General features: G+C 43.9%; 2 protein-coding genes across 2 annotated transcripts; both read right to left on the minus strand.

Moving 5' to 3' along the window:
- Positions 1 to 70: 70 nt before the first annotated feature.
- On the minus strand, positions 71 to 3,542 carry LOC122715949 (PI-PLC X domain-containing protein 1-like). The gene is made up of 7 exons (XM_043938552.1): positions 3,132 to 3,542; positions 2,721 to 2,842; positions 2,404 to 2,577; positions 1,901 to 2,132; positions 1,441 to 1,791; positions 931 to 1,118; positions 71 to 772 (listed from the first exon to the last, which is right to left on the minus strand). The coding sequence occupies exons 2-7, from the start codon at positions 2,770 to 2,772 to the stop codon at positions 411 to 413; spliced, it is 1,359 nt and encodes a 452-aa protein (XP_043794487.1). The 5' UTR covers positions 2,773 to 2,842; positions 3,132 to 3,542; the 3' UTR covers positions 71 to 410.
- A 946-nt stretch (positions 3,543 to 4,488) lies between these two features.
- LOC122715770 (palmitoleoyl-protein carboxylesterase NOTUM) lies at positions 4,489 to 27,284 on the minus strand. The gene is made up of 8 exons (XM_043938206.1): positions 26,857 to 27,284; positions 9,163 to 9,529; positions 8,633 to 8,693; positions 8,318 to 8,541; positions 8,031 to 8,240; positions 7,532 to 7,808; positions 6,928 to 7,235; positions 4,489 to 6,491 (listed from the first exon to the last, which is right to left on the minus strand). The coding sequence occupies exons 1-8, from the start codon at positions 26,872 to 26,874 to the stop codon at positions 6,154 to 6,156; spliced, it is 1,803 nt and encodes a 600-aa protein (XP_043794141.1). The 5' UTR covers positions 26,875 to 27,284; the 3' UTR covers positions 4,489 to 6,153.

Genomic DNA, 27,284 nt, shown 5'->3' on the forward strand with positions numbered 1-27,284 from the left:
AAAGGTTTCGAGAAACTTTTGACACGAGACACTGTACGAGGGATAAAAACGTGACTTTTTCATTGGTACATGTATTGATGCTTTCGTTTTAAAAGGTTTTAATTTACATATCTGTTACATCAATTATCCTAAGATTCTTTATCACGGTCGATCGATAAACTCGATCTACTAAGAAACGATTAATCGGTAATTTATAATTATTTAAAAGAAGAAGAAGAAGAAGAAGAAGAAAAGAGAAAATAATTATTGTCAATTTTATTCCCCTCGGAACTTCTCGGCATTTTCGTAATATTTCATTTCTAGAAAAACTTTTCGGCAAACTTCAAACGATCCACACCGATTTTCTCCCATCGGCAAAGTAGCTAATTAAAGTGAAATCTTTGGTGGATTATGCGATATTTAATGTCACGTTACAAACGCCACTGGGCGATGTTACTCTTCTTTATGTTCGACTGTATCGACACGTCGATCAGATTATTTCCAAGGAAGAAATCCGTCGCGACGATGTTCGTCTCCTTCCACCATTCCTCCTGGAATTTGTACGTGAGATTCCTGTTCACCGAGTCGGCCATCTGCCGCAATCCGCCGGATAAATTGAAGATTATGTCCAACGGATAAGGTGTCAACTCCGCCATCACCGCCCACAACGGATTTTGACTGTTCCGAGACTTCTTTGGACCCATGATGACTTTGTCCAGGTATTTGAACAGTCCTTCCACCGTCTGTTGGTTACCCCAGGCCTGAGACATCGTTGGCCAAAGCCAATCGTATTCTGAAACAAGACCCAGTTGCTGAGATAAATAAAGCGGAGTGATATATTAATCGAAAATAAAAGAAATATCGATCGAAACGAATCCGAATTTAAACGAAATCTAACGAAATGAAATTATTAGAGTTTCCATCGAATTCATAAGATAATGATAAATTTACCATTAACGGTATGCTTATCACCGTAGCATATTATCAAGCGTTTCCCCCCGGTCCAAATATCGTTTAAGGTCGGACCCAGACCTTCGACTCCTCTATCTGGTTTCAGAATCAGTCCTTCGAATTCTCGTAAAAGGATCATGGCCAATCGACGATGCCTACTTGGTCTATCCTCGAATCCCACGGGAAATCTGCAAACAACACTAACCGTTGAACGAATCGTTTCATTTTAACGATAATACACTGTACAACGATACCCTCATGCATCGATACGCGAAGAAATATATAAATTTCTCTCTCTCTCTCTCTTCTCCCACGAGAGGATCGTAGCAGTTTCCAATAGTTAAATATGCGCGATTAAGTTGGAGATATACGTAGACGAACGGGCCACCGCGCTCAATTTCATAGCAATTTGAAATCAATTTGCATCACAAGCATCGAATCGTTCTCCCAGCATTATCGATCCATCCGAATCGGCGGTGTTGCATTATGCCGCCACGTATGCCAATTTACCTATGAAAGTCCATGATGACCACCTCTCCCCTAGCGACGTTCAGAAAGTTTCTCACGTCTTTGATGATGGCCGAGAGGGGGGTGATCCGGATGACATCATGATTGATCCAGAATCTGCTTATGTGATTGCCCTCCTCGATGGCCGTGCCGTTGGGAATTGACGGGTAATAACCGACTCTGACGTCGAGATACCTTATGCCGTGCACTAATTGCGTCCACACGTCGCGATCCTGCGTCAACAGGTACCTTTGAAACGCGTCTCGTCTCGTCAGGTCGCCGTGCTTGTAACATCCGGAATTATGCGTGCCCGGGATCATTAAACTCCCTATAGGAAGTCTTCCTAATTGTCTCCTGAGAAGAAATCATTTCGACCATCAGTTTTGGAATTCGAATGGAAATTGAGACGAATGTTTCGTTTTCAGGCGAGAAATAATTTTTTTCCATTAAAAAATCTAATTACCTCAAGTCGTACATCCATGTTGGCCAGATCTGTAAACAGGAGCTGGTAAGGATCACTCCATCCTTGTAAAGGGCGGCGTGGTGTTTCAGGCAATGCGGACCCGGAAGCGTCGCGCCATCCTTGGTGTCCCATCCACCCGGAAGCGGTGGACGTCCAACCGTGATGTTCGTTCGATAGTAACCCCGTGGGTATTGCAGCGAAGTCAAAGTCAGCTTGGGCTTCACCGTTTTATCTGGAAACGAGATGTCAATGCTTCCGTCGGCCTATATCGATATAAATTACTTTCGAATAAATTACTCGAATCTCGATGAGATTGAAAATATATATATATACGTTTTTATTCGCTCGAATGCGTCGAGCAAGAATAATTATCATCGGAACGCGCTTAAATTAAAATTAAAAGAAAGAAACAAGAAAAAGTGATAGATGGATTATTCGAAATGTAATTCTAAGCCTTGAATATTTAGTTACGACGTTCAATAGAAGCAAACAAAACTTATTACTATGTGCTGGGTCAGCAGTGAACACCTTGATGGTATCTGGGTATCCAGTACTCGATGGACAATCGAGGTCCCAATTTACTTCGAGCTCAGCGTCGACCACCTTGTCGCTGGCAGCGATTGGTCTCCACAGCGAGGAGACTGTCAGCCATACTTTTCCGCATTGTGCTGCCAATGCTGAAATCACCAATTTTTCTTTTTTTTTTCTTTTTCTTTATCGTCAGCAATCCCTTATCATGCGGACGACACACTTTCGACTGTTCCAAAATTTTTTTCAAGCGTGCTCGAAAACCGTAATAAACCACGAGATTTAAATTTACCGATATCGCAGAATACGTGAAGAAGCAGCAATATTTCACCCTTCAGCATCATCGAGTAATGTGCCAATTTATCCAAGCTTCCCGTACAAACCCGTGCTTCCCTGCCGTCCAACGTCAAACGCCTATATCGACGATAAAAATAAAAATTATACATATATATATATATATATACATTGTTCGATTAAGTTCATCGATAAATTAACGAATCAAATTATCATTCCTTAGCGGCGAGAAAAAATCGAACAAGGGATGAGTTATCGAGAACGACAACGCGATAATAATAAGAGAGCGAACGAACGAAATCGATACAAGATTACAACCGCTCGAGACGAGAAGAAGGAACGAAAAAGTTGTGAAGAAGCAGGGAGGAAAGAAGAAGCGGAAAGCCGGTAGACGGACAAAACCACTTACACCTTACGGGCGCGCGCACTCCGCGAACCGCTTGCTGACGCGGCGAGTCGATCGCCAGGAATCCCTCCTCGAGTCCTGGTTCTCTCCTTCGGCTGCTCGATGGCCGATCGAGCATTCAGTCGCGCTTCGTTCCCCGTCCACCTCGAACCTCGATCGCTTTCTACCTCTCCTTTCCTTCGCCTTCAAGGAGAACCTCGCGAACCGCTCGATCGACGACCGCTCATCGTCCGTACCCACGATCGATTCACGAGCGAGAGAGCCGCCGATCGATACCGATCGAGCCACGACACGACCTCGGGCCTCTCTCGAAGGTCGGGGAGGGGGGAGGGGAAAAAAAAAAAAAAAGAAAAGAAAACGAACGGATCCGACCGTCCGGAGACAGTCCAGCGACTGAACGATAGAGAACCGAACCGACCCGTGACCGGACCAGTTTAATATAGAACCCGCTCGCTTATAGGACATTCAAGCACATTGTGCCATCCTTCCATCACTTCCTCGGACACGTCAATTGCTCGGTGGGGACCACGTAGCTGTCCTCGTCGTCCAACCGTTCGGGCACGTTGCGTTTTTCTCTGTCCAACCGTTCGGTCATCCTATCGACCGACCGACCACCGCCGTCCACCACCGGGGGGTCAGACCCGGCCTGACCCGCCGGCATTAAACACCATTTCCTGCGTACGCCATGGAATATATAGTTTCGAGACAACGACGTATACGCGTAGGGAGAGCGCGCTTCGACGTCGATGGATCCGTCTCCGGGGTTTGGGGGACGGATCTCTGATTCTACATTGAATTATCACCCTCGTCGCTCGTGGCTGGGCAACGGGCGGGAGGGGAGGGGATCGTGAGAGCTAACAGGATGATGATTAGGTACAGGTGCGGGCAACGAGGCGACTCGATTTATCGTTACTCGCCGTTCGATATGGTATTTGCCGACCGTCCCGTGTTTCATACTCGATATCCAAGCGATATCGAACCCAGAAACTGTTTATCATCCGCGACGCTTGTTTTTGGAATAATTGCACCCATTGGAAATTGGAAGATGGTGTTTGGCGGGGATTAATTGTTTGTCAATGTGTGCGCAGTTGCCTCGTGGAAATATTGATTGTTAAGGATCTCGTTAAAATCGTCTTTTCTTAATTAAAAGTATTAATTAGAATTTCAGTTAGAATAGGTAGATGTAGTATACTTTTTATTTCTTTTCCGAATAAATTCTGATCGATGTTGCTTGTGAATAATTACTTACTTGTTCTAATCAATTTAAAGGAAATCAAAAAGTAAATCGGAGAAATAAAATAACGATTGGTTTAGTACAACAGATATACAATTTATTTACAAGGATTTCACGCGGATATAAAGTAACAATGTTCTCTCTTTCTCTCTCTTTCTCTCTCGCAAGAGGAGAGAGCGTCGAAGAGATGATCGATCTCGATCGTTTTGCGTGAAAAATAAATTAAACGCTTGGAAGAAATTATTTTCTAATCGATCGTCGCGCGAACCACCTTCTCACGCGTCAAATAAATAATTAGTTCGATATTAGTATATTACACAATGTTTGAATTACAATTAGATACGACGATGAATTGGTTCACGCTCGCGCGCGCGACCTACTCTTTAATTACCCTTTGCCGCGTTAAACTCTTTTAATCGGCGTTTATAGTACACAGAAGGACGTTAATACGATTTGATTCGTTGAGGTAGATAATTTAATCAGTCTATGAAGCTGCTTTGTCGGTCGGTTTGCTCGTTATTGGCATCAATTCGCAAAACTCGATTCCGGCGCGTTCCATCGAATCAGCCTGAATATTTTCACTTAATTTGTTTAATCCTGTTCAACTCTGACAAACAATGTTAACGTCTCGAGTTCCAATTTCTTCGTTGTGTTTGTTTGTAACAACGGAACGTATATATGTAAAAGATTCGACGTATAAATATAAATATAAATATTTTTAAATCGTTTCAGAAATTTCGAAACAGGAAAATGAATAATGTAACAAAATTCCCCTTCCAAGGAAGAGTCGGATCAAGAAACGTTTCAAGAATGTTTGGTCAAAGTTGTACAAGAATCTTTTAAACCTAAGTTGTGTTGATTTTTTTTTCAATATCTTTGGGTTCGTTCGATTACCGAAACGAGATTTCGTTTCTCAACGTTTCTCCAGCAATATAAAAATCCAAAGATATCGAGTATCGCTTGTGGATCCGTGAAACTGCCGAGTCGAGAAAAAAAAAAAAAAATTGTTCCGCGAATATGCTGTTGTCTCTCATTTGACCAGGTACAAACGTTGAAGAAGGAAAGATGTTTTGGTAAATGGGAAGTGAAGCCTCATGGCTGATCAGAGTTGATCGTTCGACGAATGATCGTCGAGGACGAGTAAATTAATTCGTAACAACATGATTATATGCCCGTTTACTCTGCCTTACGAACTACGAAATAAATAATTAAAATACTTGGCTATTCGCGAGGATGGTGTGAAATATATCGCTTCACACGCGCAAGAACGACGAGAATCGTTGCTAAAAAAAAAAAAAAAAAAAAAAAAAAATTCTCATTGGATTAAGTAACTTGGCCGAAGGCGAATTCGATCTAAAAAAAACTTGGATCGACTCGATTCCAAATGCGACCAAGGTTTCCAAATATCGTAAAAATTCTAACAAATGAATGTATATGTACAATTCAATCGATCCCTTCCTCGAAACACTCAAACAAGGATCCGAAAAATTGAAACAAACAGTCTCTGCATTACTATCGTTTTTTCAGAGACATTTAAACATCTAATCTCCGATTTTTCTTAATCTTCTTCTTTCGATCTCTTCTTCGTCAAAGAAGATTCGAAAGAAACTTCGGTTCGCTCTCAACGCGACGAAGAAAACGATCGAGAATAATAATAAAATAATCGATCGAAGTATACAAGATGTACAAAGATTTCAATAAAGTCTTTTCTTCATCGAGCTCGTGTTTCTTCGCTCCCTCGTCATCATCGGATTGAATTACATTATTCGAGTTCTTAACATTCGCGACGAGTTAATTCGCCCGTTGCGTAAGAAGATTTAACAGCTCGTCGTGATCCATGCTGTTCAACGTTTGTATGTCTATGCCGAGCGCGTTCGCAACGCTCTTCATGTCGAGGCCGAAGCTTTTCAACAACTCGATGAAGTCCATCTCCTCACCGGTGAACGGGTTGTGCAGCTTCGGGCAGCTGTGATTACACTGCGGCCAAGTGCAACGTTCGATTAACCGGAAGTGGCAGCCCTGAACACACTTCCGTTTGCCAGATGGTATCACAGACCGCTGCGGCCTCGTCCCGTTGAACATGCCTGTGTGGTTGGTGTCGTTGTTCTGCTTGTTACCCTTACGCCGACCTGCAATTTCATCCGAATTTCGCCTCGATCAGCTTTTCCAACGATTCGTCCTTCTCTCGTCGAAATTTTTCTTAGAAAAAAAAATTGCAACGATCGAACGAAGAATTTAATTTATTGGCAAAAAATAGAATTTTTTCGTGCTTATCTATATAAGGATTAATAGTCGGATCGACGTATGACAATCTGTGTCTTGCGATATTTCCAATATAGAAAAAAATTGCGATTATCGTAGAAAAATATGAAATAGAAATTTAAAACGTAAAAATTAAATTTGAATAAATTGATAATATGAAACACGTACATGGAACGAATAAATATATAACGAATTTATGTTATTCAATGTAATATATGCCTATCGATGACAGACAATCATCTAATCGTAAGTAATCATCAGTAGTTTTTATTCGTTCCTTACATTTAATACGAACAAATTTACCCGTAGCTTTTCTTCGCTCGTGCTTCTCCTTCCTCGACCTCGCTTCCTTGTTCCTCTCCCTGCGTTTCCCTTTGTGCTTCCTCCTCTTCCTCTTCTTGCCCTCCTTGTCCTGCACCACCGCGTTCGACGATGTTTTCCCCGTGACCGATTTCAACGGGCCCCTGACTTTCTGCAACTCCGCCACGGACTCGCCTTTCCCGCTTCTTCCTGCCTCGGATGAAGTTCCGTTTCCCTTCGTCAACCCGGAACGCACCAACTTCCGCAACGACTTTGTGCACGGCTGGTTCGTCTCAATTGGCGAACGAGTGCTGAAATTAACAGAGGGGGAGGGGGCAAAGTCAGTCCATTTGCTGACAACTTGACAGTTTTCCAACAAACGGAACGGAGGAAATGAAACAAGAAACACTTTGTGCATATCGTGTATCTTGCGTTTGGAATTTCTCGTCCTCTTCTTTTGTACAAAGAAGACTTTTTTTCGTGTACATATTCGTTTTATTCTACATTTTTGTTTTCTCTAAAAGATTTATCTTTACTATCCTACTGAAATTTAATGTTACTTAATAATGTTTTTTTAAATGTATTTTTAGAAATATTCGATACTTACACGTTTCGATGATTTCCGATTGGCATTTGCTCCCAGCAATGCAACGCCTGTGCCAGAGAGACCTCGTCTATCTTGACCAATTGCCAATCTCTTTTCGTCAAAACGCTGTGGCTGATGCAACTTGGCGCGAAGACCGCTGTAACGTTTTCGAACGTCTGTCTCAGGCTGTCGCCCATTTTGTGTATGTAATCCCATTGTTGCTTGGTCACAGGTGCACCCACGTTGTCCGCCGACATCTGAGCTTCGTCGAACAGCCATTGGAAAACGAACAAGGGGGCTACGAATCGAACGGAACGTGTTTACAGATTTTAGAAAAGAATTCGAATCGATGCAAAGCTTGAGAGAAATTTTAAAAAAAAGAATTATCTAAACGGATAATGGATAATAATTTCTCTGCGAATTCTAAGCGATGAAATTTTCAATTACAATTTGTTGAACCGTTGTGACAACACGAGATCACGTGACGATTAATTGGATGAAGGTAGACGTTTTGCTTTACCGGTCAACGTTGGATACAGCCTGTAGCCGAAGTAACATCTCCACGGTTCGTTTCGGTGTTTGTTGACGCAATTGTGCGGCATTCGGGCCTTCCAGAGTTCCATTCCCTTGTGAACAACGTCAACCGGTGATAAACCGTTCGGCGAATACGGAGCCCTGTCGAGAAACCATCCTGAGTCGGATACGCCTCTTATCGCGATGTGCTTCAAGCCTGCGTTTACAATGGAAATTAATGCTTAAAATTTCGATGGAATAATAAGAGAAACGAAAGAAAAAAATTCGTCTTACCTAGATCGTGGTGAACCAAATTGTGCACGTGATCCAGATTCAACATGACACCGGTTCCACCCGCGCTGCTACCAGCAAGAAGAAGGGAGCTTGCGTTCTCGAGGCCAAGTGGTACGAGATCTCGTACCACTTGCAGTACAATCTCTGCCCCCATGAAGGAGAACATATCGTTCAAGGAAGCTCTGGTTCCGCTCCAACTGTCGCTCGTGCAATAAGGAACGAACCTGGGGGAACGAATTTTAGTTAGAAGTTTTCATTATTAGAAGAATTACGACTAATATCGTTGAAGGTCTTGCCAAGATGGACGATACCTACACGTGATTCGCATTCCACCAATACGGGTTCTCCTCGGGGTTCGCCGACAATAGGCCGCCAACTGGAATCGTCAACGTTTCCAAAATTATTCGTTCGATAAAAAAAATAGTACCGAAAAGATGGAAAAGATATCTTTTCAAGATTTTTTAACCAGATTGCTTTTCCTCTTTTTTTCTTTTTTTTTTGAAAATAATAGTAGAAATAATTGGAAAAATCGAGATGCGGGCATACGATCTGTTTCCTATTCCATATTTTTCCACGCTCGCTAAACCGTCACAGGTTCTGGAACTGTAGATAGAGATCGTGAACGAGCGAGGATTCTTCCGTGTGATAATAAACGAGATTGGTTTACCGCAAGCGAGATTCTACTGTAAATCCATTTCGAACTGGACGGCGATAAAAAATTCCATCACGAGCCGCGTCAAACGACTAACAAAACTGGCAGATCGCGGAACGGCAAACGAGGATGAAGAAAAGAAAAAAAAATGTCGGCTCAACGCGCGCAACTTTGAAAGCGGAAGCTTGCTCACCGTCGCGTGTCTCAGGCCATTGTGTGGACGTCATCAGATGCCTCAACCTGAGCCACCTGTTCCTACAACTCTTGTGATCGTAGCAATACCATCCACCTTCCAGGAAAATGATCCACCTTCTGGATCCGTGCGACTTTCGCAGATAGAACCCCGCCTGGGATCCGTCGTTGCATGTGATCGATCTGTTGCTCAGGTAGACCCTCTTCAGGCCCCTCTGCTCCTCGAGCCCGTACTTCTCCAGAATCTTGATCAGCTTCTGGATCGTGTTGGTCTGGATCGAAGCCGTGCCGGAGGACACCGAGACGGTGTTCCTCGGCCTCTCCTCGGCGGCTATCGTCAACACGAGGGCCGTCAGGCATATCGAGATCTGTAAATCGACCGATCCTTTTATTTATTTATTTTTTTTTTACCACGTGTTTTGCACTTTTTTTCTTCTTTTTTTTTAACGGATTAAAAACTTTCGTCACGAATCTGGCCGCGACATAATTTGTAATGAGTTCGATGAAATTTACGGACCGTTGTTATTTTGATATCGATCGTATATTCACAGTTGTAAACAATTCGGCGATAATAATGTTTCACGAACAGGTGTAATAGGCGAAAAATATTGGAAAAAATAGTGATTTGTATCTCGCTGAATGGATAATGGAAAGATTAATAGGGAGACGGGGATGATAAATAGAAGCTTTGTTTTACGAATGGAGAATAGGAGGGGGAAGGGGAAAAAAATATTGAAAAAGAGCGATTCGTATCTCGATGGTTAATCGAAGAATTAATGGTTTTTTTTCTTTTCTTTTCGGAGAAATATATCAACGAGATGAAAAGATTAATCAGAACTCAATAATGGTAAAAAGATTCCGTTCGTTACAGGCAAGCAAATTGGAATCACGTGCTTCATAAAAGAATCCTTTTTAAGGTGGACAAATTTTATTCGCGACACGTTTACTCGTAAAACATTCCGATATCGGGCACGTGGTTGGAAATCGAATTAAACGAAAGACGAGAATCTCGTCCCACGGAACCGAGTTATAAACTGGAAACGCTAGCCGAGTACGTTAATCACCGTACAGTCTATGATAATGAGCTACCGGAGAGATACCGTGGCTGAGTGAGCAGAAACTGCGAGAGCCAAGGAGATAAGCTCTTCATTTCCCACCTAGTTTGAAAATGACCATTATTCAACCTGTTAGGCGAGTACGATCTTACAAGTAAACCTGGCTACCATTTCGAACTTATCGACGACGTAGAATATTGAAATATTCGATGACCCGATGAGTAAGTTTCAACTAAATCCTCGTTGCATGGTAACATATTAATATTCTCAAGTATCGACTTTTTAAATACAAAATAAATTTTCAACTTTATAATATTCGAATTTTCGAGCGTAATTATTAATTGTTCGAGAAAATGAAATTACAATTTTTTTTTTTTTTTTAATCTATAATATGATAATTTCACGACGAGATTCATCTAGATACCGTGTTCGATTCACGGATGATTTAACATCGCCCATAATCTTCTGCCAAAATTTCGAATCACTCGGGTGTGAATGAACGATGTACCCGTAGTTGGTATTTAACGCAGATGATGCGCGATTTGACAGGTTTATATTTCTAATGGTGCAATGCACACCGCGGTGTTCACGCACGATCCCGCCATTACAAGCTCGTATTCCATCATTAGAAACGCAAACCCGTGTGTCACCGAATCGCAAAATCACACGCGTCGCGATCCAACAATCCTATCTACCTCGAGTCCAACCGGCCGTTCGCAGCCATCTCTCAAATTTCATCCACGTTCATACGCGAATTACAACCTCGTTACAACGACATTCCTGAAAGACCATGCGTAACAATTTCAAATCGGCCAATTTCCCCTCCCCTCCTCATCTTTCTCTCTCTCTCTCTCTCTCTCTCTTTCCCTCTTTCTGCCCCCTGTTTCACAGACCTGTAATTTCTTCGTCGACAGGGATTTTCACCATCGAGGGCATAGAAAGCAATAACAACGTCGGAACCGAGCGGTAACAAACGAGCACCAGGCCGCGAGAGAATAATTTAAAAGGAGGAAGCGTCGTTCATACGCGGCGCCACTCGCTCTTTCTCTTTCTGATCCTCTCGTCCCATATACAGGGTAACCCAGAACGTTATATATGCAGAGAAAGGTTTTATATATGTGCAAAAAATGAGTCGAAAAAGAAGAGATACGAATAATAATTGGTAAGAGACTATTCTACACGGTAAAAAAAAAACAAAAAAAAAAATAAAGATAAAAATAAAATATAGAATAAAATTCATTCGTTTAAAACTTAATTATCGATCGAAATTAAGATTGAAAATTTGTCGATATATACATTTTCCAATTTCTATTTTCTTCATAAAGAGTTAATTTTTTTAACATTAATTTTTGCAACATTTTATTCCAAATTATTTCCACATACAAAATTAATTATTGAATTGCTATTCACTTTAACAAATTTGTCTAGCCAGCAATCAAATTCATTACTTTTCTTTTAGTTACATAAAATTACACTGCTCACTCATACCGTTTATTTCGGGACACCCTGTATAGCAGAACTCGTGCGTTTCGCCATAACTTTTCTTCGATTTCTCTTTCTCTCTCTTTTTCTGTCTTTTATTCCGTATTTTATACACACACACACAGGCACACGCACTTATACACATTCACGCGTGTGTACAGTTGCTTTGTCCGCGCCTCTTTCTGTTAGTCCCAGGCCAGGTTCTATCGCGATGCCGGCTACTTAGGATCAAGTTCCAGGTTTCAGGACGGTAGCCGGCGGCGGAAACACCTCGGAAACAGAAGCTCGTTCTGGCGGGTAGAACGAGATGAAAGGAAGCCGCCCAGCTGTGGACGATGGAAAGGAGAAACGTTGTTGCGACGCAATTATGATCGGATATAATGGGCCGCGAACACCGGATCGCCTTTGGAGCACGTATCGAAACACGCCGCCGGCGAGAAAGAGCCCCTTTCCGAGCCCCAGGTAAAGTGGATGATTTCGACCGGGCTTTTGCTACTTGTCCAACGAAATTAACCTGTGCCCCTTTCCCCCTTCTTTTTTCCCTCCTTCCTTTTCCCCCAATCATCGTCAGTCGAAACGAACGTCCAACGAATTTATCAAAGAAAAATGGACATTTTTTTTTTCGTATCTAGTTGGAAGTGGAAGTAGTTTCGAATTACAACGTTGATTAAAATTCGTTCGATGAAATTCGATCGAGTGGAATATCGATTTAAGAGAGTTTATTACACATCCTTGTGGAATCATTCTTCTAAGGATTCTTATAATATAATAACGTAAAAAATTCTTTATCATGTAAAAAGATAATTTTCTTCGATCTTTCCTCCTCGTCGAATATACGGGACCGCATTAATCCTTTCGTAAAATCTTTCTTAACTGTTAAATCCGATCCTTATTACTCGCCGACGACGTGGCGTCGTTAATTATCCTCAAGTGGCCTCCGCTGGCCGACACAAAAAAAAGAAAAAGAAAAAAGAATATCAAAGTTCCGTTAACCACGGCTAATCCGTGGAGCGTCGTCGTAGAAACCCAACCTCCTCGGGTCGTAAATATCATTTACAACGGCAAGGTAGGAAGTCTCCTCATCCTCGACCTAGGAGAACGTTTCACGGTACGATGACACTCGTTGAAATCAAGCGGGGAAAAACCATCCTCCCTATCCCGAGCAGAATCTTTCTTCGAGAGAAGAAAACTAAACTGAATTCGATCTCTCCCCTTTCGATTTTACGAGCAGGCACGAAGCGCCGCCGAAAAACCGCGACGAATCCGAACTTTCGAGCAGATCGTAAATAAAATTCACGACCCTGGTCCCTCCCACACTTTGCGTAACCGCTTTATTATGCCATAAATCAAGCTGTCCCTGCGCGTGAACACCCGTTACCGGAACGGCCACTGTCCCGCGTTCGTGGAAATCCTCGTGAAATGAAAGAAAGAAAGAAAGAAAGAAAGAAAGAAAAAAGAGGGAAAATCTCGCCCCGGATAGGGAACACCCTTTAAAGGGTGGAAACGACGATAGCGAGGATCCGAATACCCGATCGTGTCGCTTCGATTCGACGATACTCTCCCCCGTACTATTGATTTCGGTACGGTTATGGACGTTACAAAAAGTGATACAAGAGGCTGCATTGTTGCGTGGATTTCTCCTCTTTTATCGTATTATTTCCTTTTTCTTTTTTTTTGTCGTTCCAATAATGAGAACGAGCTTAAGCTACATATAATAACTATCGATTCGACAAGACTTACAGTCGCCCAGTAAGCTGAGATTAAGTCTGTAACGCGATCCGCGAGTAAGATATTCTTTTTGGAATATGGAAAAAAGGAAGAGAATGGTTAAAAATAAAGATAATTTGAAAACTTTCGCAATTCAATTATCCCGATTAATCTGATTTTCGAAAGAAATTAATCATCGTTCTCCCGATCAATTTTCACGAGAGATGGAATTTCGTACTCTCCGTAATCCACTTCCATACCCTTTAAATTTATAATCCTTCTGGATCCGCGTATAATTCGGTTGCCTCTCAAAGAACTTGTCCCTGTGCTTATGAAAACCTCTCTCTCTCTCTCTCTCTCTCTCTTCTTCCATCTCGTTCCTCTTCTATTCCTCTTTCGCCACTCACGGGTCCCACCCCGACTGCTCCTTTTCTCTCCTTCCGTATCCGGCGCATTAGAGGGTGTTCTGGGCGTGAAGGTGTCCGTCATAATTTGCCAGGCGGCGCATAATCCCCGTGACAAAGGCCGACAAAGTGACGGCTGTTACTGGCCGCCACCCTTTATCCAACCTGCTAAGATTCCGGTAGCAGGTAAAGCGTTTAAAGATTCCGAGCCAGATAGATGAATCACGACGCGGCTCAACTGACTCCTGGCCCCAGAGGATCGCACTCTGCCGCCGTTGCTTCTGTCTCTCCTCCTTTGCCTGTTTTCGTGCCTGTGTTGCAAGCATGCACGTGTATCGATCCTTTCTTTTAACGGGTTATTACTGGTGCGATACGCTTTGCGAGTTTGATCGCGATTTTTCGATGGAAGAATTTTTTTCTTTTTCTTGTAATTCAAAGAGGAAACATTTTCGATCGTATTAATTTTACATAATATAAAATATATATATATATATATGAAAGTATAAGCGTAGTTAATCATTTTCTTTTTATCTTCGTGAATGCAATAAAATTTCACGAAAATTAATAATCAATATTCATCGTGAAAGGACACGTGTCACATACATGTATCGAACGCGTTAAAATTATTTATTTATCGTTGAATGAATGAAATAAATATTAATATTCGGTTAATTTATCAAAAATAAAAAATATATCATACTTATAATAGGAGAGTTAATTCGTATAAAGTCAGAGATATTTTTCGCTATGGATTAACGGATAGATATTGTTCTTTGAATGGAAAGAATTTAATAATCGCTGTGTCAAAAGTATACTTGTATAATCGACAGCTGTCGATATATTTCGGAAATCCTTTTCACTTATCCCCCGATTTCCTCGTATCGCTATCGAATTTCTCAACGCACAAGCCTCTCGATCCGCTTATCGTCTTCCATTGTGCCGCTTCTCTATCCTTTCTTTCAACCCGTTATCCATAAAGAATCTTTCATATCCTTCACCAATGTATATGCAAATAATTCATTCGCAAAATTGAATTTTTGCGTGTGCTCCGAAGAAGAGGCTCCGTAAAATCAAAGGAATTCTCTTGCAACGTATAAAGGATGCAATCGCTCTTTTTTCTACTTTCGATTTTCTCCGTATTTCGCGTCAACACTCCGGTCTTAAGAAACCGTGTAATCAAATACCGTGCCATTTGCAACGAAACGAAAGCCTCGTCGATCCTAATTACCGTTAAGAAAATCATTCATTAGGAAAATCTTTCCTAATTTTACCACTGTTTCATCAACCTATCCACGATTAAATCCGCAACTTTCACTTCCCGAGAAGAACACTTGAAATCGAGAACACTACATTTCAACTTTCCCCAACTTTCTTTCCCAACGGTGATCCAACTGTTACATCCATCGAATTCGTACCACCACCTTCCACCATTACAAACTCCTCCCCCAAAATCAACCCTCTTCGAATCGAATCCCTCCTCCTTCTCAAACAGACAATTCTCGAAATCCACTCCACCCTCCCTCCTTTATTTCCACTACGTCCACGTCTTCTCTAATCTCGCTCCCTTTTCTTTTCCTTTTTTCTTTTTCCAGCAGGTCGTCGATTCGTTTCGCGGATCCTCGAGTGGCCGGTGGTGCGTGGCATTCCATCGAATGCACGGAGCCACGGATGCGCTCCTCTCCTCTCTCTCTCTCTCTCTCTCTCTCTCTCTCTCTCTCTGTACTCGCTCAGTGGACGCGAAAACAAGTTAAAAATAGCCGTGGAGCGGATCGCGGTCGGCACCTTTGAGGCCGCGGCTCGGAACCCGCAACAGTCGTTGATCGTTCGCATCGTGTTTCGTCGTCCGGATGTTGATGATGATGGTGAGAGACCGTCTCGTTACCATTACGAGGGCCGCTCACGCAGCCGGCTAACACGCACCGCAAACCTCGCATTACCATAACCGCGTGCACACAGAACCGTGGCCGCTTCTTCGGGGCTTCCACCGAACGAGGAACGAGGAAAAGAAGGGAGCGATGGAGAGGAGGAGAGGCGGAGGGAGGAGAGGGGGGGGGAGAAGCTCTTGGTGGCGCGCTTTCGAGCTTAACCGCGGGTTTAACGATCTTGCCAAGAGCGCGCTCTTGGCGAACGCTTTTACCGCCTGGGGACCTGTTACCTTGCCCCGCTAAGATTGACTGCAATTGTCAGCTGCCTTTGGCATCCTCCCCCTTTCGCTGCACTTCGCCCCGCAACGTCCCTAAGGAGGGGTGGTTTAACGTCGTTTGCTCCCGTTTCTATTAACCCGTCTCGCGACACGCCTAACAAAATTGAAATTTCCTTTTGCCAGTAACTTTTGAATCGTGCGATTATGTTTTTTTTTTTTTGAATGATCGAAAAGGATTCTTTTGTTTTTTGAAAGGAATTTTATGGATCGTAGGGTTGATAGTGTTTCGGTGTTATCTATCTGTGCCGTAAGAGATCTATTTGCACGAATGAATTAACGATGAAAAGAATTATTGTATGTAACGTGTTGCATTTCCTGTGTTGATTCACGGTCGAAGATAAGCCGTATCAGCGGAATGATTTATACCGAGCTTATACCTGCTCGGTCTATTAACGAATGGATATACGCGATAATAGCAACGGATCGAAAATTTGCAATCCGAACCGAGAGGTTTAATTCACGATGTTTCGAGATCCATTCGTTCCACGAACGACAAACAATCAAAATCGCTCTTTCTAATCTAATCTTCCTGTAAAATGAAATTTTACAAAGAGTCAAACTCTCTTTAAAAACTCTCTTTAAAAACTTTACACGAACAGACCAATTCCTTCTCGCGTTTTGATCGCGTTCTGATCGTCCTTGAAGTACATATATAAATTTTCCAATCTTTACAGATCGCAGAAACCGGTAAAAGTCATCCGTTAACACGGAATCGTTCCTCTCTACGACAATAGAAAAGAAGAGAGCTAAGCCAAGATAGGCGAGTTTAGGACAAGGAGTCGGTGTCCAAGTTCGTTCGACATCCTATCCCCGTGGACGGCTCAATCGATGGGGAGCGGCACGTCCGCCGATCTCCTGGCGGAAGAGGGCGGCACGCCGCTAAAGAGGCCGACAACGGTCGCTCGAGACGAGAAGAAAGAAGGAGAGGAAGGAACGTGCGCGCGGAACATCTGAAACGCGCCGTCATCCGTGGCAAAGATACGTTTCCAAGCGTCGATCGCGCGCGCACTCCTCGATGAGAGATGTCGATGGCCTCGTTAAGCCGAGGTTACGAGGGACGGGAGAGCCACGGAAACCGAACGAAACGACGATGATTTCCTCGCGAAACGACCGCGTGCACCGGTGCCCCGCATCCAGATCTCGCGGGGAGATAACCGGCAGGTGCTTTCTTCGCTTCCATTACCGATCCTCCGCGACTCGTATCGGTTCAATCGAAAAATTTACGTTTTCGGATAGATAGATCATGAGTAATGAGTAATTTTTGAAACGCGTCTTATCAACGAGCCATGAAACTGGAAGACGTTTGTAGATGAAAGAAATTGAATATAAAATTACCGATACAATGTTTAAATATCGACCCAATTTCAAAGGGGAACGCTAAAAAAAAAAGTCGAAAAATCAGTCGAGAACGAGGATGTAAACATACTACCCCCGCGACACATCCGGAACAAGCGAAGATAAGCGTAAAAAGCGAACACCTCTCTCTCTCTCTCTCTGTTTCTGGTGAGAAGGGGGTAGGCGAGGCACGGCGTAATATCCCCTGTAATTTATGGCGAAGGACTCGAGGAGGAGCGAGAAGGACCACGGAGGCGAGGTACTGCAGTAGGCGTCTCGTACGAGCGCAACACGTAGAGAAAGTGGAAGAGTATAAAGGCGGATAGGCCTGAGCGAAGAGAGAGAGAGAGAGAGAGAGAGAGAGGACAGGCGGTGGGGATTCGAGGAAGGGAGGAAGAGGAAGATGCGAGGAGGGAGGAAGGAAGAGGGAGCAGGTGGCAAGATAGGGTATACGCCAGTGGATTAAGGCGCGGAGCGGCGAGTCAAAGAGATTTTCTCCCCATCCCGTCTCGGCGGGGGCCCCTCGGCCTAACAAGGGCTGAAATATGACTGCCTTTGCCCTACCTCGCCTCGCCGTGCGCCTTTCGAACCAACCATGGAAAACCGAATGAGATATCCGTTCCCCGACTAATTTATCGGCCGCTCTTTCCCTTTCGCTCCCGGCCAGGGATCAACGCACTTCCCTTGAACTTTCGTCGTGATTCGTGAAACCCTTCTCGTATTATCGTGATTTACCTGTGCGAACGTTTTCTGGGAAACGTCACTGGCTGTCCCCTCCCTTCCGGTAACACGCGATCGCGGCAAGGATCGGCAAGAAGAGGGGCGAGAGGGGAAGTGGGTGTAATTAAGAGGGTAGCAAGGGAGGGAGGAGGACGACGTTTAACCTCGTTTTAACCTGGTTGCAGCCAGGTGAATGCAGGTAAATCGAACGCGAGTGATATACGATTTCGACACGACGAAGGGGAGATTTCCGTTCGAGATGGAGAAATATTCGAAGAACGCGAAGAGAGGAAAGAAATCGCGCGAAATTACAAGCTGGGACGATCGTTGATATTTCTTTTTTCTCTATGGGTCGCAACAATGATGATTACGTTCCGCGCAATGATCAACTCGGTAATTGCTTTGAAACCGCAATTTGCGCGAGAAGCTGGTGAAAAGGTGCGTAGCATCGAAACCGCAAACGCAGTTTCCGGCCGTAGGAAATTGCCAAAATCTCGACGACAAAATCCGAGGAAAAGGAGATATAAGGTATAAATACGGGGGAAAAATGATATCAATGAAAACGTTCGATCTTTCTTTCCCCTCCCTCTTTCTCTTCTTCTTTCTTTCTCTCAAATTGAAATCATCTTACGAAACGTTTCTCTCCCGATCGTTTCTCCAACTTCACGGTTCATTACGTCACGTAATCACGGGGACATTTATATTCTAGCAAGATTTCTCCTTTATGTCGTGCCATCGACCTGGATGCGCTAATTGGCTTAGCCTCCGTCTACTCGGTCGATCGTTCTCTCTTGAATCTTGGAAAGAAGCTTCGACGATCGACGATCCCAACGATCGTCCCAACAATCGATAATTCTTTTCGTCTCGTTAACCCTCTAAATAAATTTTCAACACGCTCGTCACCCGTGAGCCGACGCAAAACCAACTTTCCAACGCTGGTGTCGCAAACCGAGACATCCCAGTTACCAGGATTCGCCAGGGCCACGATCGTTCCCGACATAAATCTATCGGCTAATAGCGTGGAAAGTAATTGCGACGAGAGCGTGGCGATCGCACGGTGGTCGCGGCGTTTGGTCACGGTGGTAGAAACGACGGTGGGATTGGTGGCAATGGCTCGGCCTGTGCTAGTGGTGGCTAGTGGCCGTGATGGCAATGGTAGCGGTGGTCCATCGGAGTAAATATATTGGACGGTGGTAGGATTGGTGGCGGTGTCTTCCGCTCTCTACTTGAGCCGCGTGCCCGCTCGCTCGTTCACGCCCGAGGTGCGCCTTTGATGTGCCGCCTACACCGCGTTCTTGCTAACTCTCGCGCCGCCGACCGCGCCGGATTCTGTTTTTCTTCCCTGGCAAAAATCTTCCATTCTCCCCTTCGTCCTCTTCCATCTTCTTTCGCTCCTCACTCTCTCTCTCTCTTCCCTCCTCGTTCTTCTTGCTTTTTCTGTCGTTATATCGCCGAGTGGCTTGCGCTCGTGGCTGGTAATAAACGAGAGTCGGAAAAATCGGAGAACAGAAGGGGGAAGCGTCGAAAGGCGACGGCCTTGATTCGGAGATGAAACGAGACGATGCGAAACGGAGGATCGATTATCGCCGGTCGTTTGAGGAATCGACCGCAGCAGAAATGTCGTTTTTGCGCACGTGAATCTTTCTTTCGTAAAGTAACGCGCGCCTAGCTTCCTTTCGCGATCGTATTACCGGCCAAGGAACTGAACATTTTTCCCTCGAAACATTCGATTCGTTGGACGAGTGTTCTTTTTTTATCCCTGCCCCCAGAGATTGAGAAACTTTTCTTAATCGAAAAACGACAACGATGAATAATCTTTGTGGAAGATTCAAATGTGAAAAAATGTTTTAAATCAGTACCATCATACAATCGTTCGACAAATATCAGAATTCGAATCGAAAAATATCGCGACAACAAAGAGGAGGCGAGTTAGACGAAATCGAACCCAACGTATAGTAGCAGTTGCGTTAGGCCAATCATTTTACGGAGGCTTATTTCGATCATCTCTATCTCGTCTGCCGTCCTCTCTCCTCCTCCTTCCTCACCGACATTCTTCACGCGTGCTCGGGTCCGCGGATCCTTACGCTTTCCGGAAGCCCCGACGAAGTTCGGCGCACTTCAAAGCTTCTCCCGGCGTTGATCAACGCGCCGCCGTACAAATCGATAATGCGATTCATAGTTATTCCGTGACGAGGTTTCGCCTTAGCCTTTTGTACGCGTGATCGGTGAGAGCCTATGGGGGACCTAATGGTCCCTGCTATTTCGAGTTTACCGTTCTCCAAAAAGCGAGATTCCTCGCCTCGATGGATCGCTCCTATCTTGTTCGTCCGTTTGAGAAAATATCTTAGCTGCTGTTCGATCGGATTTAATTTTTTTCTTTTCTAGTAGAAAATGGAAAATTTTTTGAAACTCGTCGCATGTTTTCGATGCGTGTATTCTCTATCTTGTTAATTAACGTACAAATATTTTTCAACTCCTTCCTTTCCCTCTTATCAGAAGTGTGACAAACAATTTGTCGAACTTGGGAGCAAAGTTTCGACTCGCTCGTTCGTGGTGGAAAGTAGAAGTGATTCTTCAGAGTTGGTTCGAGTCAAAGGGCTTTTGAGGAAGCGCCTCGACAAATTTGCAAACGGTTAGCGAGGGCACGCGTATTTATTCAGCCGCTCGTCTCTCTTTACTTCCTCGAACACCCCTGCCGTCACTACCGCCTTCCCCGTCCAGTCCCTTCCTTTGATTCTTTCCACCGGTTTCCACCTCTTCTTTCTTTATCGACCACTCTTCTTGTCACGCTACCATTCCTCTCTTCGGAATTTCCGATTCCGTTCTCTACAATTCTTTTCCAATTCTTTTCGTCACAACGGTACAACTCGCATCTCATAAACGTATTTATTCCTTTCTCGTTCTTGGAATTTATTTGTTTAATTTCTTCTCTCTTTCTCTTTTTTATTTAATATCATTTCTATCCCTCCTTCTCTCGTCCGTCAAACCTTCAACCTGTTCGAACCGCCTTCTTCTGACCCTTATCAAATCCACGAATCCTCGATCCTTTCTCTTCTCCGTATCTTCTCCAATCGTATCTTCTGTCAAACTTTCGATTCCCTTTTACCCTCGTCGAATTCACCGATTCTCACTCTCGCTCTCATCCACTCTTGCCTCGTCACTTTCTCTATCCTCATCCTAATTTCCATCACCTCCCCTTCAAAATTTCTTCTGCTTTCAATTTTTATAGTACACTCTATCTCTATGTTTTTAAACAAAGAGAGATAAACATACGTACATATAATTTATATTCATCTCCAAGTGGATTCGGGATGACCTAATACCTATTCATTCCCCTCCAAATCTTTCGCATTATCCTCCAAAGAGTCCATCATCGCGTTTCACCCTCGATCGTTCCACCCCCATCTTTCACCGAGTCGGTTCACCAAGCGCGACAGAGAGAGAGAGAGAGAGAGAGAGAGAGAGGGGGAAAAAAGAGAAAAAAATCGTTTGATCTCACCGCCAAGGCAGATCGGCAAAAGGCCTTTTTCTGCGGGCCCCGAGAGAGCTTGAAGCCGACCTCAAAGACTTGACTGATGACTTGCGGCCACGACGAGTCCGCGCACACGGGCCCCGCGAACCAGGGACAAGCGGGGACACTTGGGGAGGGAGAAGGAAAGAGGGAGACACGTCGAGGAAGATGGACGGACGGCGCAAACAAGTGGAAGAGGATGGTCCACGTACGACCGATGGTCCGCCTCGGTTCTAGCGGCCGATCCCGATTTCCTGCGAACGACGCGTGCCTACTCGCGTGTCCAACCAGGATTTCGGATTCCTCCCCCTTCCCCCTTCAACACTTTCGGCCTTTCATCTCCTATTTCGAGATCGCGTTACCCCTCGTGTCCTCCTCCCTTCTTTCTCCATAAATCTAAATCGTTCTCTTCCTTGCCAACGTAAGTTTTGACAAGGAATGTATTATTATCATTACGAATTTGTGTAAATTACGACGAATTACGCGCATCCCTTAATAGAAATGATAATTCTTCGAAAAAAGAAAATGGATCTAATAACCCGTTCTATCGAATATATTATATCCATTTACATTATTGGTTTTCAAAAAAAAGAAAAAGAAAAGAAAAGAAAAGAAAAGAAAAGAACCAAGCCAAGCACACGATCGACTATTACTACCAGGAAACGAATCCCGAGGCATTGTCCTAGCTAACCATCCTAGCGCTTACGTAACCGAGAACCATTAATTACAATTCGCACGGAGCTGAGTTCGCCACGCAACGACGATCCGTTCAGCATCGTATCCCCCCGCCGGTGTAACATGAATCGTTCACCGGTCCGGAAAAATCCGATCGTGTCACACTTTTCATCCCATAAACCTGAGTAGGGGAGAGAGATAAAATCCAACCTGTCTTGACGCGCGTCATCCCTGGATGGGAAAAGGGGAGGGGGAAAAAGCGTATCGTTGATAATCGATAGGGTAGCGGTTAACGTGGCGGGATCCGTGCGCGTGACCCACGAGTTCGTAGCACGAGTGAGAAGGAGGAGGCGATACGCGAAGGGGAGGGGGAAGGAGGAGAAAGGCGGAAAGAGAGAAAGAGAAAGGGAGCATCGGGGGCTAGTCAGGTCAGCGTCGCCGACGGCTGGGGTATACGAGGAAGAGGAGCGTTGTTCTTGGGCCCGCCATTCGGAGGGGATGGCTCGGAGGAGAGGAAGAGCTGTCGGCTCCTTTGAAGTCGGTCGGTACCGTGTGTAATTAGGCCGCCGCTCCCCACCCCGCCCTCAGCCTCTGATCTCGCCGCGCTGTGTCGCTAATTGCTCACCGCCCCACGGCAGAAGCGTCGTCGCGTCGTCGTCGTCGTCGTCGTCGATATTGTTGTTGTTGTTGTTGTTGTTGCGTTGTCGTTGCTCACTACGTCGGATGTAATTTTGGTCGTCGAGAGATCTAGAGTCGTCGCAGAGTCGATTCGAGTTCTCGATTCGAGAGCTCTTTCGAAGAGCAACGAACTAGACGAGACTAGGATTTCGTCGGGCGGATATCGACGTGGATCGGCCGCTAATATCCTGGCCAAGGAGCCGTGCATTGGGGTAGTCGATGCGGATGGACTTCGGTAGCCGGGTTAAACGACGCGATCCAAGCGGTTTTCCGTAGCCGCAGGAACGCCAGTTTGGTCGCGTTCTGACCGTGTATGTGGGATCTAGTTGTGCTAGCAGTGGCGCTAGTAGTCTCGCGTTAACCTCTACGCAATTACGTAATTAATCTCCTCGAGGATTCGCGAAAGCGTCAATTGGAATGGAAGAAAAAGGATTTAGCGTTTTTCTTTATATTTCGTCAAAATATATTTATATCTGGTCGTAATAAAAATGGAGCGTAGTTGGTAGTATTTGAAATCGTTTCGGATTCTGAAAAAATTTTTCTCCAGACTTGGGAATCGGTTTTAACTCTGGAATTCTCTTTGAGAATTTCTTCTCTACTCGTACTTCTCTTTCTTTCCTCTCGCTACTTTTACGCCTTTTTTCCTTTTAACTTTTTCCGCAGGATTGAACGATGAAAAGGTTTCTCATCTGGCGACAACCTGCACCGGCCTACCCGTCCGGTGTACAGTTAGGAGTCTTTACGAGCCTCTCTAACGCCACTCCTCTCATTTTTGACGTTCACATTCCGACTGCACAACAATCTCCCCGGCTAGGAAAAACGCGCGACCGCTAATTCCCCGTCTTGCAACGAGACAATGAACTCGGTATTTAGGACATTGGATAGAAAGACACGCGGAACGAGTGAGAGTTTATTGCGAAAACCGGAGGCTCTTTAACCCGAGAGGTTATTCCGAACAATCGAACGGGTGGGGGGGAATATATAACCAGTTTCAAAGGCGACGGAAAGAAGTTTATAAGGGGGTAATAAACTTCTCCCGTTGAATATAATCGAATGAATTAATCGATGATTTACGGTCGTAAATCTGTAATTTGGTCAATCGGTATTTTTTAATTTAAAATGATAATAATGAAGAGTAGATCTAGATACGTGTTCGTAATGACGTAACGAGTTAAAATTACGCTTTTGCTCGTCCTCTCGTGACTCAAAATACCCTTTAAAATTCACTCCACCCGTTTCAAATTTAAAAATTTTTAAAAATTTCGTTCTCTCTCTTCGAAAAGCGAAGAAAAATTATCTTTCGATAATTCGTCTCGTTTTCTTTTTTTTTTTTTTTAATATAATTTTCAGATCATTAAACGATTAAAACGAACGAGCAAACACGTTTATTCCCCAATTATCCCGCAAACGTTCTTATAAAATCAATTATACACTCATCCCAATTATCCATCCACCGGTCTAAACCGCAAAAACAAAGAAGCATCCAGTCCACCGGTAGCCCGAACACTGGCACGAACACAGAGAGATTCAACCGCAAATCCGACCGAAAATCCACGTTTGGGGAATCGAAACAAAACGGAGGCAAATGCAACGAATAGATAAGAGATAGGAAGGGAGCTTAACGAGCGAAGGGGAAGAGAAACGAAGAAAGGGAGGATACAAACACTATGCTCGTGATCACAGAAATGGAATCCCGACGTAAACAGGCTTAAATTGTAATCTTTGTCTTTCGCCCCTCTCTCTCTCTCTCTCTCTCTCTCTCGGTAGGAGTACTTGTTGCTCGTCTACCCTTTGATGTCGGTCATGCACTGCTCGAAATCAATTTGGACTCATTAACGGGCTTGGAACACGGTTGCCAAAGGATATCCGAGCAAACATCGCGTGCCATTAACCTTGCCTCTTTTAGCAGGTGGCGGGCGGAGAACGGGCTACCTTCTTCCTCCTTTTCGTACGTTCCTTTTGTTCCTCGAGACCGTTTTTCGATTTCCTATTTCGGGAGACACGCGTTACGCTCGAAACTCGCTGCAGATTCTCCTATTCGGATCTTTCGAAGGCGATTTCTCGGATTTTTGTGATTTTGTGAGCGAGTTTATGCGATGGCTATTGATATTTTGGAGGAAGATTTTTAATTATTTTGATTCGAAAAATATATTGCAAATTCTCCCTTTCGCATCTTTGAACAGCGTAAACACGAGTATTAATATTTCGGTATCAAATTTTTGAAATTGAAATTTTTGAAACCTTTGAGTAATTTTTAAACAGATTATTAATTTACACAGGGTCCGAGTTTTTCGACGATCGTATTTTAAAGGCGAGTCGTAGGAGGTCAAAGATCTGAAGATTGGACATCAAAGAAATTGGAAAGAAATTTCTTAGCTGGATGAGACGCGTGTTCAAACGAACCAGATAGTAGACAGATTTTTCTCTTCATTGGACGAGCGTCCGAAGCTTGAGACCGAGCAGATGATTTTTCTTCGCATCAAGTAACTCGCTATATTTCGGTGCCGCGATCATTCGCGAAAGTCTGCCAATCCAATCATCACTGTAAAAATATTTTACACGATATTTTAACAAATTCGATCCCCTAAAAATCTCCAGAATACAAACCAATCCATTCTCCAACATACACTCATCCATCTTCTTCATTTTTCTCTTAAAAGAAATTTCACCAAAAAAAAAAAAAAAAAGAATAAGAAAGTTGTTAAAAAATCCTAAATGTAAGCGACAAATCACGATGAGATGTCCTCACTTTTGAAACGAAACGTCGCGGATTCCGGATGACTCGAGGAATTCGAACGCGATTAATCGAGGGATAGAAATGGCGGGAGGAGGCGGCGGCAGGATTTTGGCGCCACATACCCGATCGCGCAACCAACGACACCATCCAGTGTCCCATGGGCTTGGGCAAAGAACGGCCATAAATTTTGGCGAGTCGCTCGTTCTCGCGGTTTGTCGCACGCGTCTAGATTCGCGGCCGTGATTTATTACGAGGATCGCGTGCGGTCCCCCGTGCACGGATTCTAAACGCTAAACGTGTGCCACCCCTTCGTTCAAACTTTCGATCGTATCCACGATCTTTCGCTCTTTTAATCCGATCAAACGAATTTCATCGTGTTTCTCGTTCGATGCTATATTTCACTTCTTTCTTTCATTCCTCCTTTTCTTTTCGAGATACTTCTCATTGGATTTTTTTCGTCGAAGAAATTTCTCTGTAAAAGTGAGTCTCTCATTCTCGGTTAAAGTAGTGTCTGAAGTTTTATATTATCGTGGAATTGGACTGGATGGAGCGAATATCGAATAACAACAAGTTCAAACAGACTCTTCTTTTCGACGAAAAGGAGAGAGAGTAGAGAAGATGGGATCGGGACAAAGGCGAAGAAATATTTGAAGGAGGGAAGAAAGGGGGTTGGAAAAAGTATCGACCAACGACCGTTGAATGGCCGCGGTCGAAATTTTTCGTGATGAGTAAAGTTCAAAGGCTTCGGTTAAATCGTACTTAAAAGTTAAAACCCGAAAGCGTAAGCAAAGGATTTGAACGGAGGGCGGGTGTGGGGGTGTGGAATGGAGGGAGAAGCATAACAGGAGGCTCGAAATGATCAAAGAGCGTTAAAAGAGGATCGGGTTGTCTCGCCGCTACCCGTTTTACGCTTAAGTATATACACGCGCCGTCCTTTCATCGAGACAAATATCTTTCAAAATCGATGTCTTTTTTCTTCCTTATTTATTACAATTCCCAATTTTCCATATTTCCTTTCCATTATTATTTTTCCGCGAGACGAGCAGAAAATTAATCTTTTAAATCTTTCTTTTATAAAAATATTCGTAAATAAATTGCTACGATATCTTTAGAAAGAAACCAAAAAAAAAAAAAAAAAAAAANAAAAAAAAAAAAAAAAAGAAAAAGAAAAAAAAACTCCAAACTCACCTGCAGCTCCTTTCTCATCTTCGCTTCACCGTCCCGTACCGGGTTCCCGATCCGACACAATCCCCACCACTCGGAAAAAGAAAGTTTCCCAAAGCAAACCTACTTTTTTCTTCCCGATCACCCTTCGATCATCTTCTCACGTTCTCCACCACCCTTTTCTACGGTTCACAGATCAACATCACAGATCCGTTTTGCTCTCGTCGACAACACGAGGAAACGTCACCATCGACGATCGATCTTCTTCCAAGCATTCGAGATGAATCAATGAATATATATATATATATATAATTCCAGTCCGATATAACGATATAATACGCGATATATAATTTAACGCGGAGCAAGGGAGCGAGTTTTTCGAATGAAAGGTGGAGAGAAACGGAGCGAAGGCGGGGGTGGAAGCGGAGACCACGTGGTGGGTCGAGGTCTCG

Source organism: Apis laboriosa, unplaced genomic scaffold (assembly GCF_014066325.1).
Source record: "Apis laboriosa isolate Shangri-la unplaced genomic scaffold, ASM1406632v1 scaffold40_cov151, whole genome shotgun sequence".
In the NCBI taxonomy this organism is placed as follows: Eukaryota; Metazoa; Arthropoda; class Insecta; order Hymenoptera; family Apidae; genus Apis; species Apis laboriosa.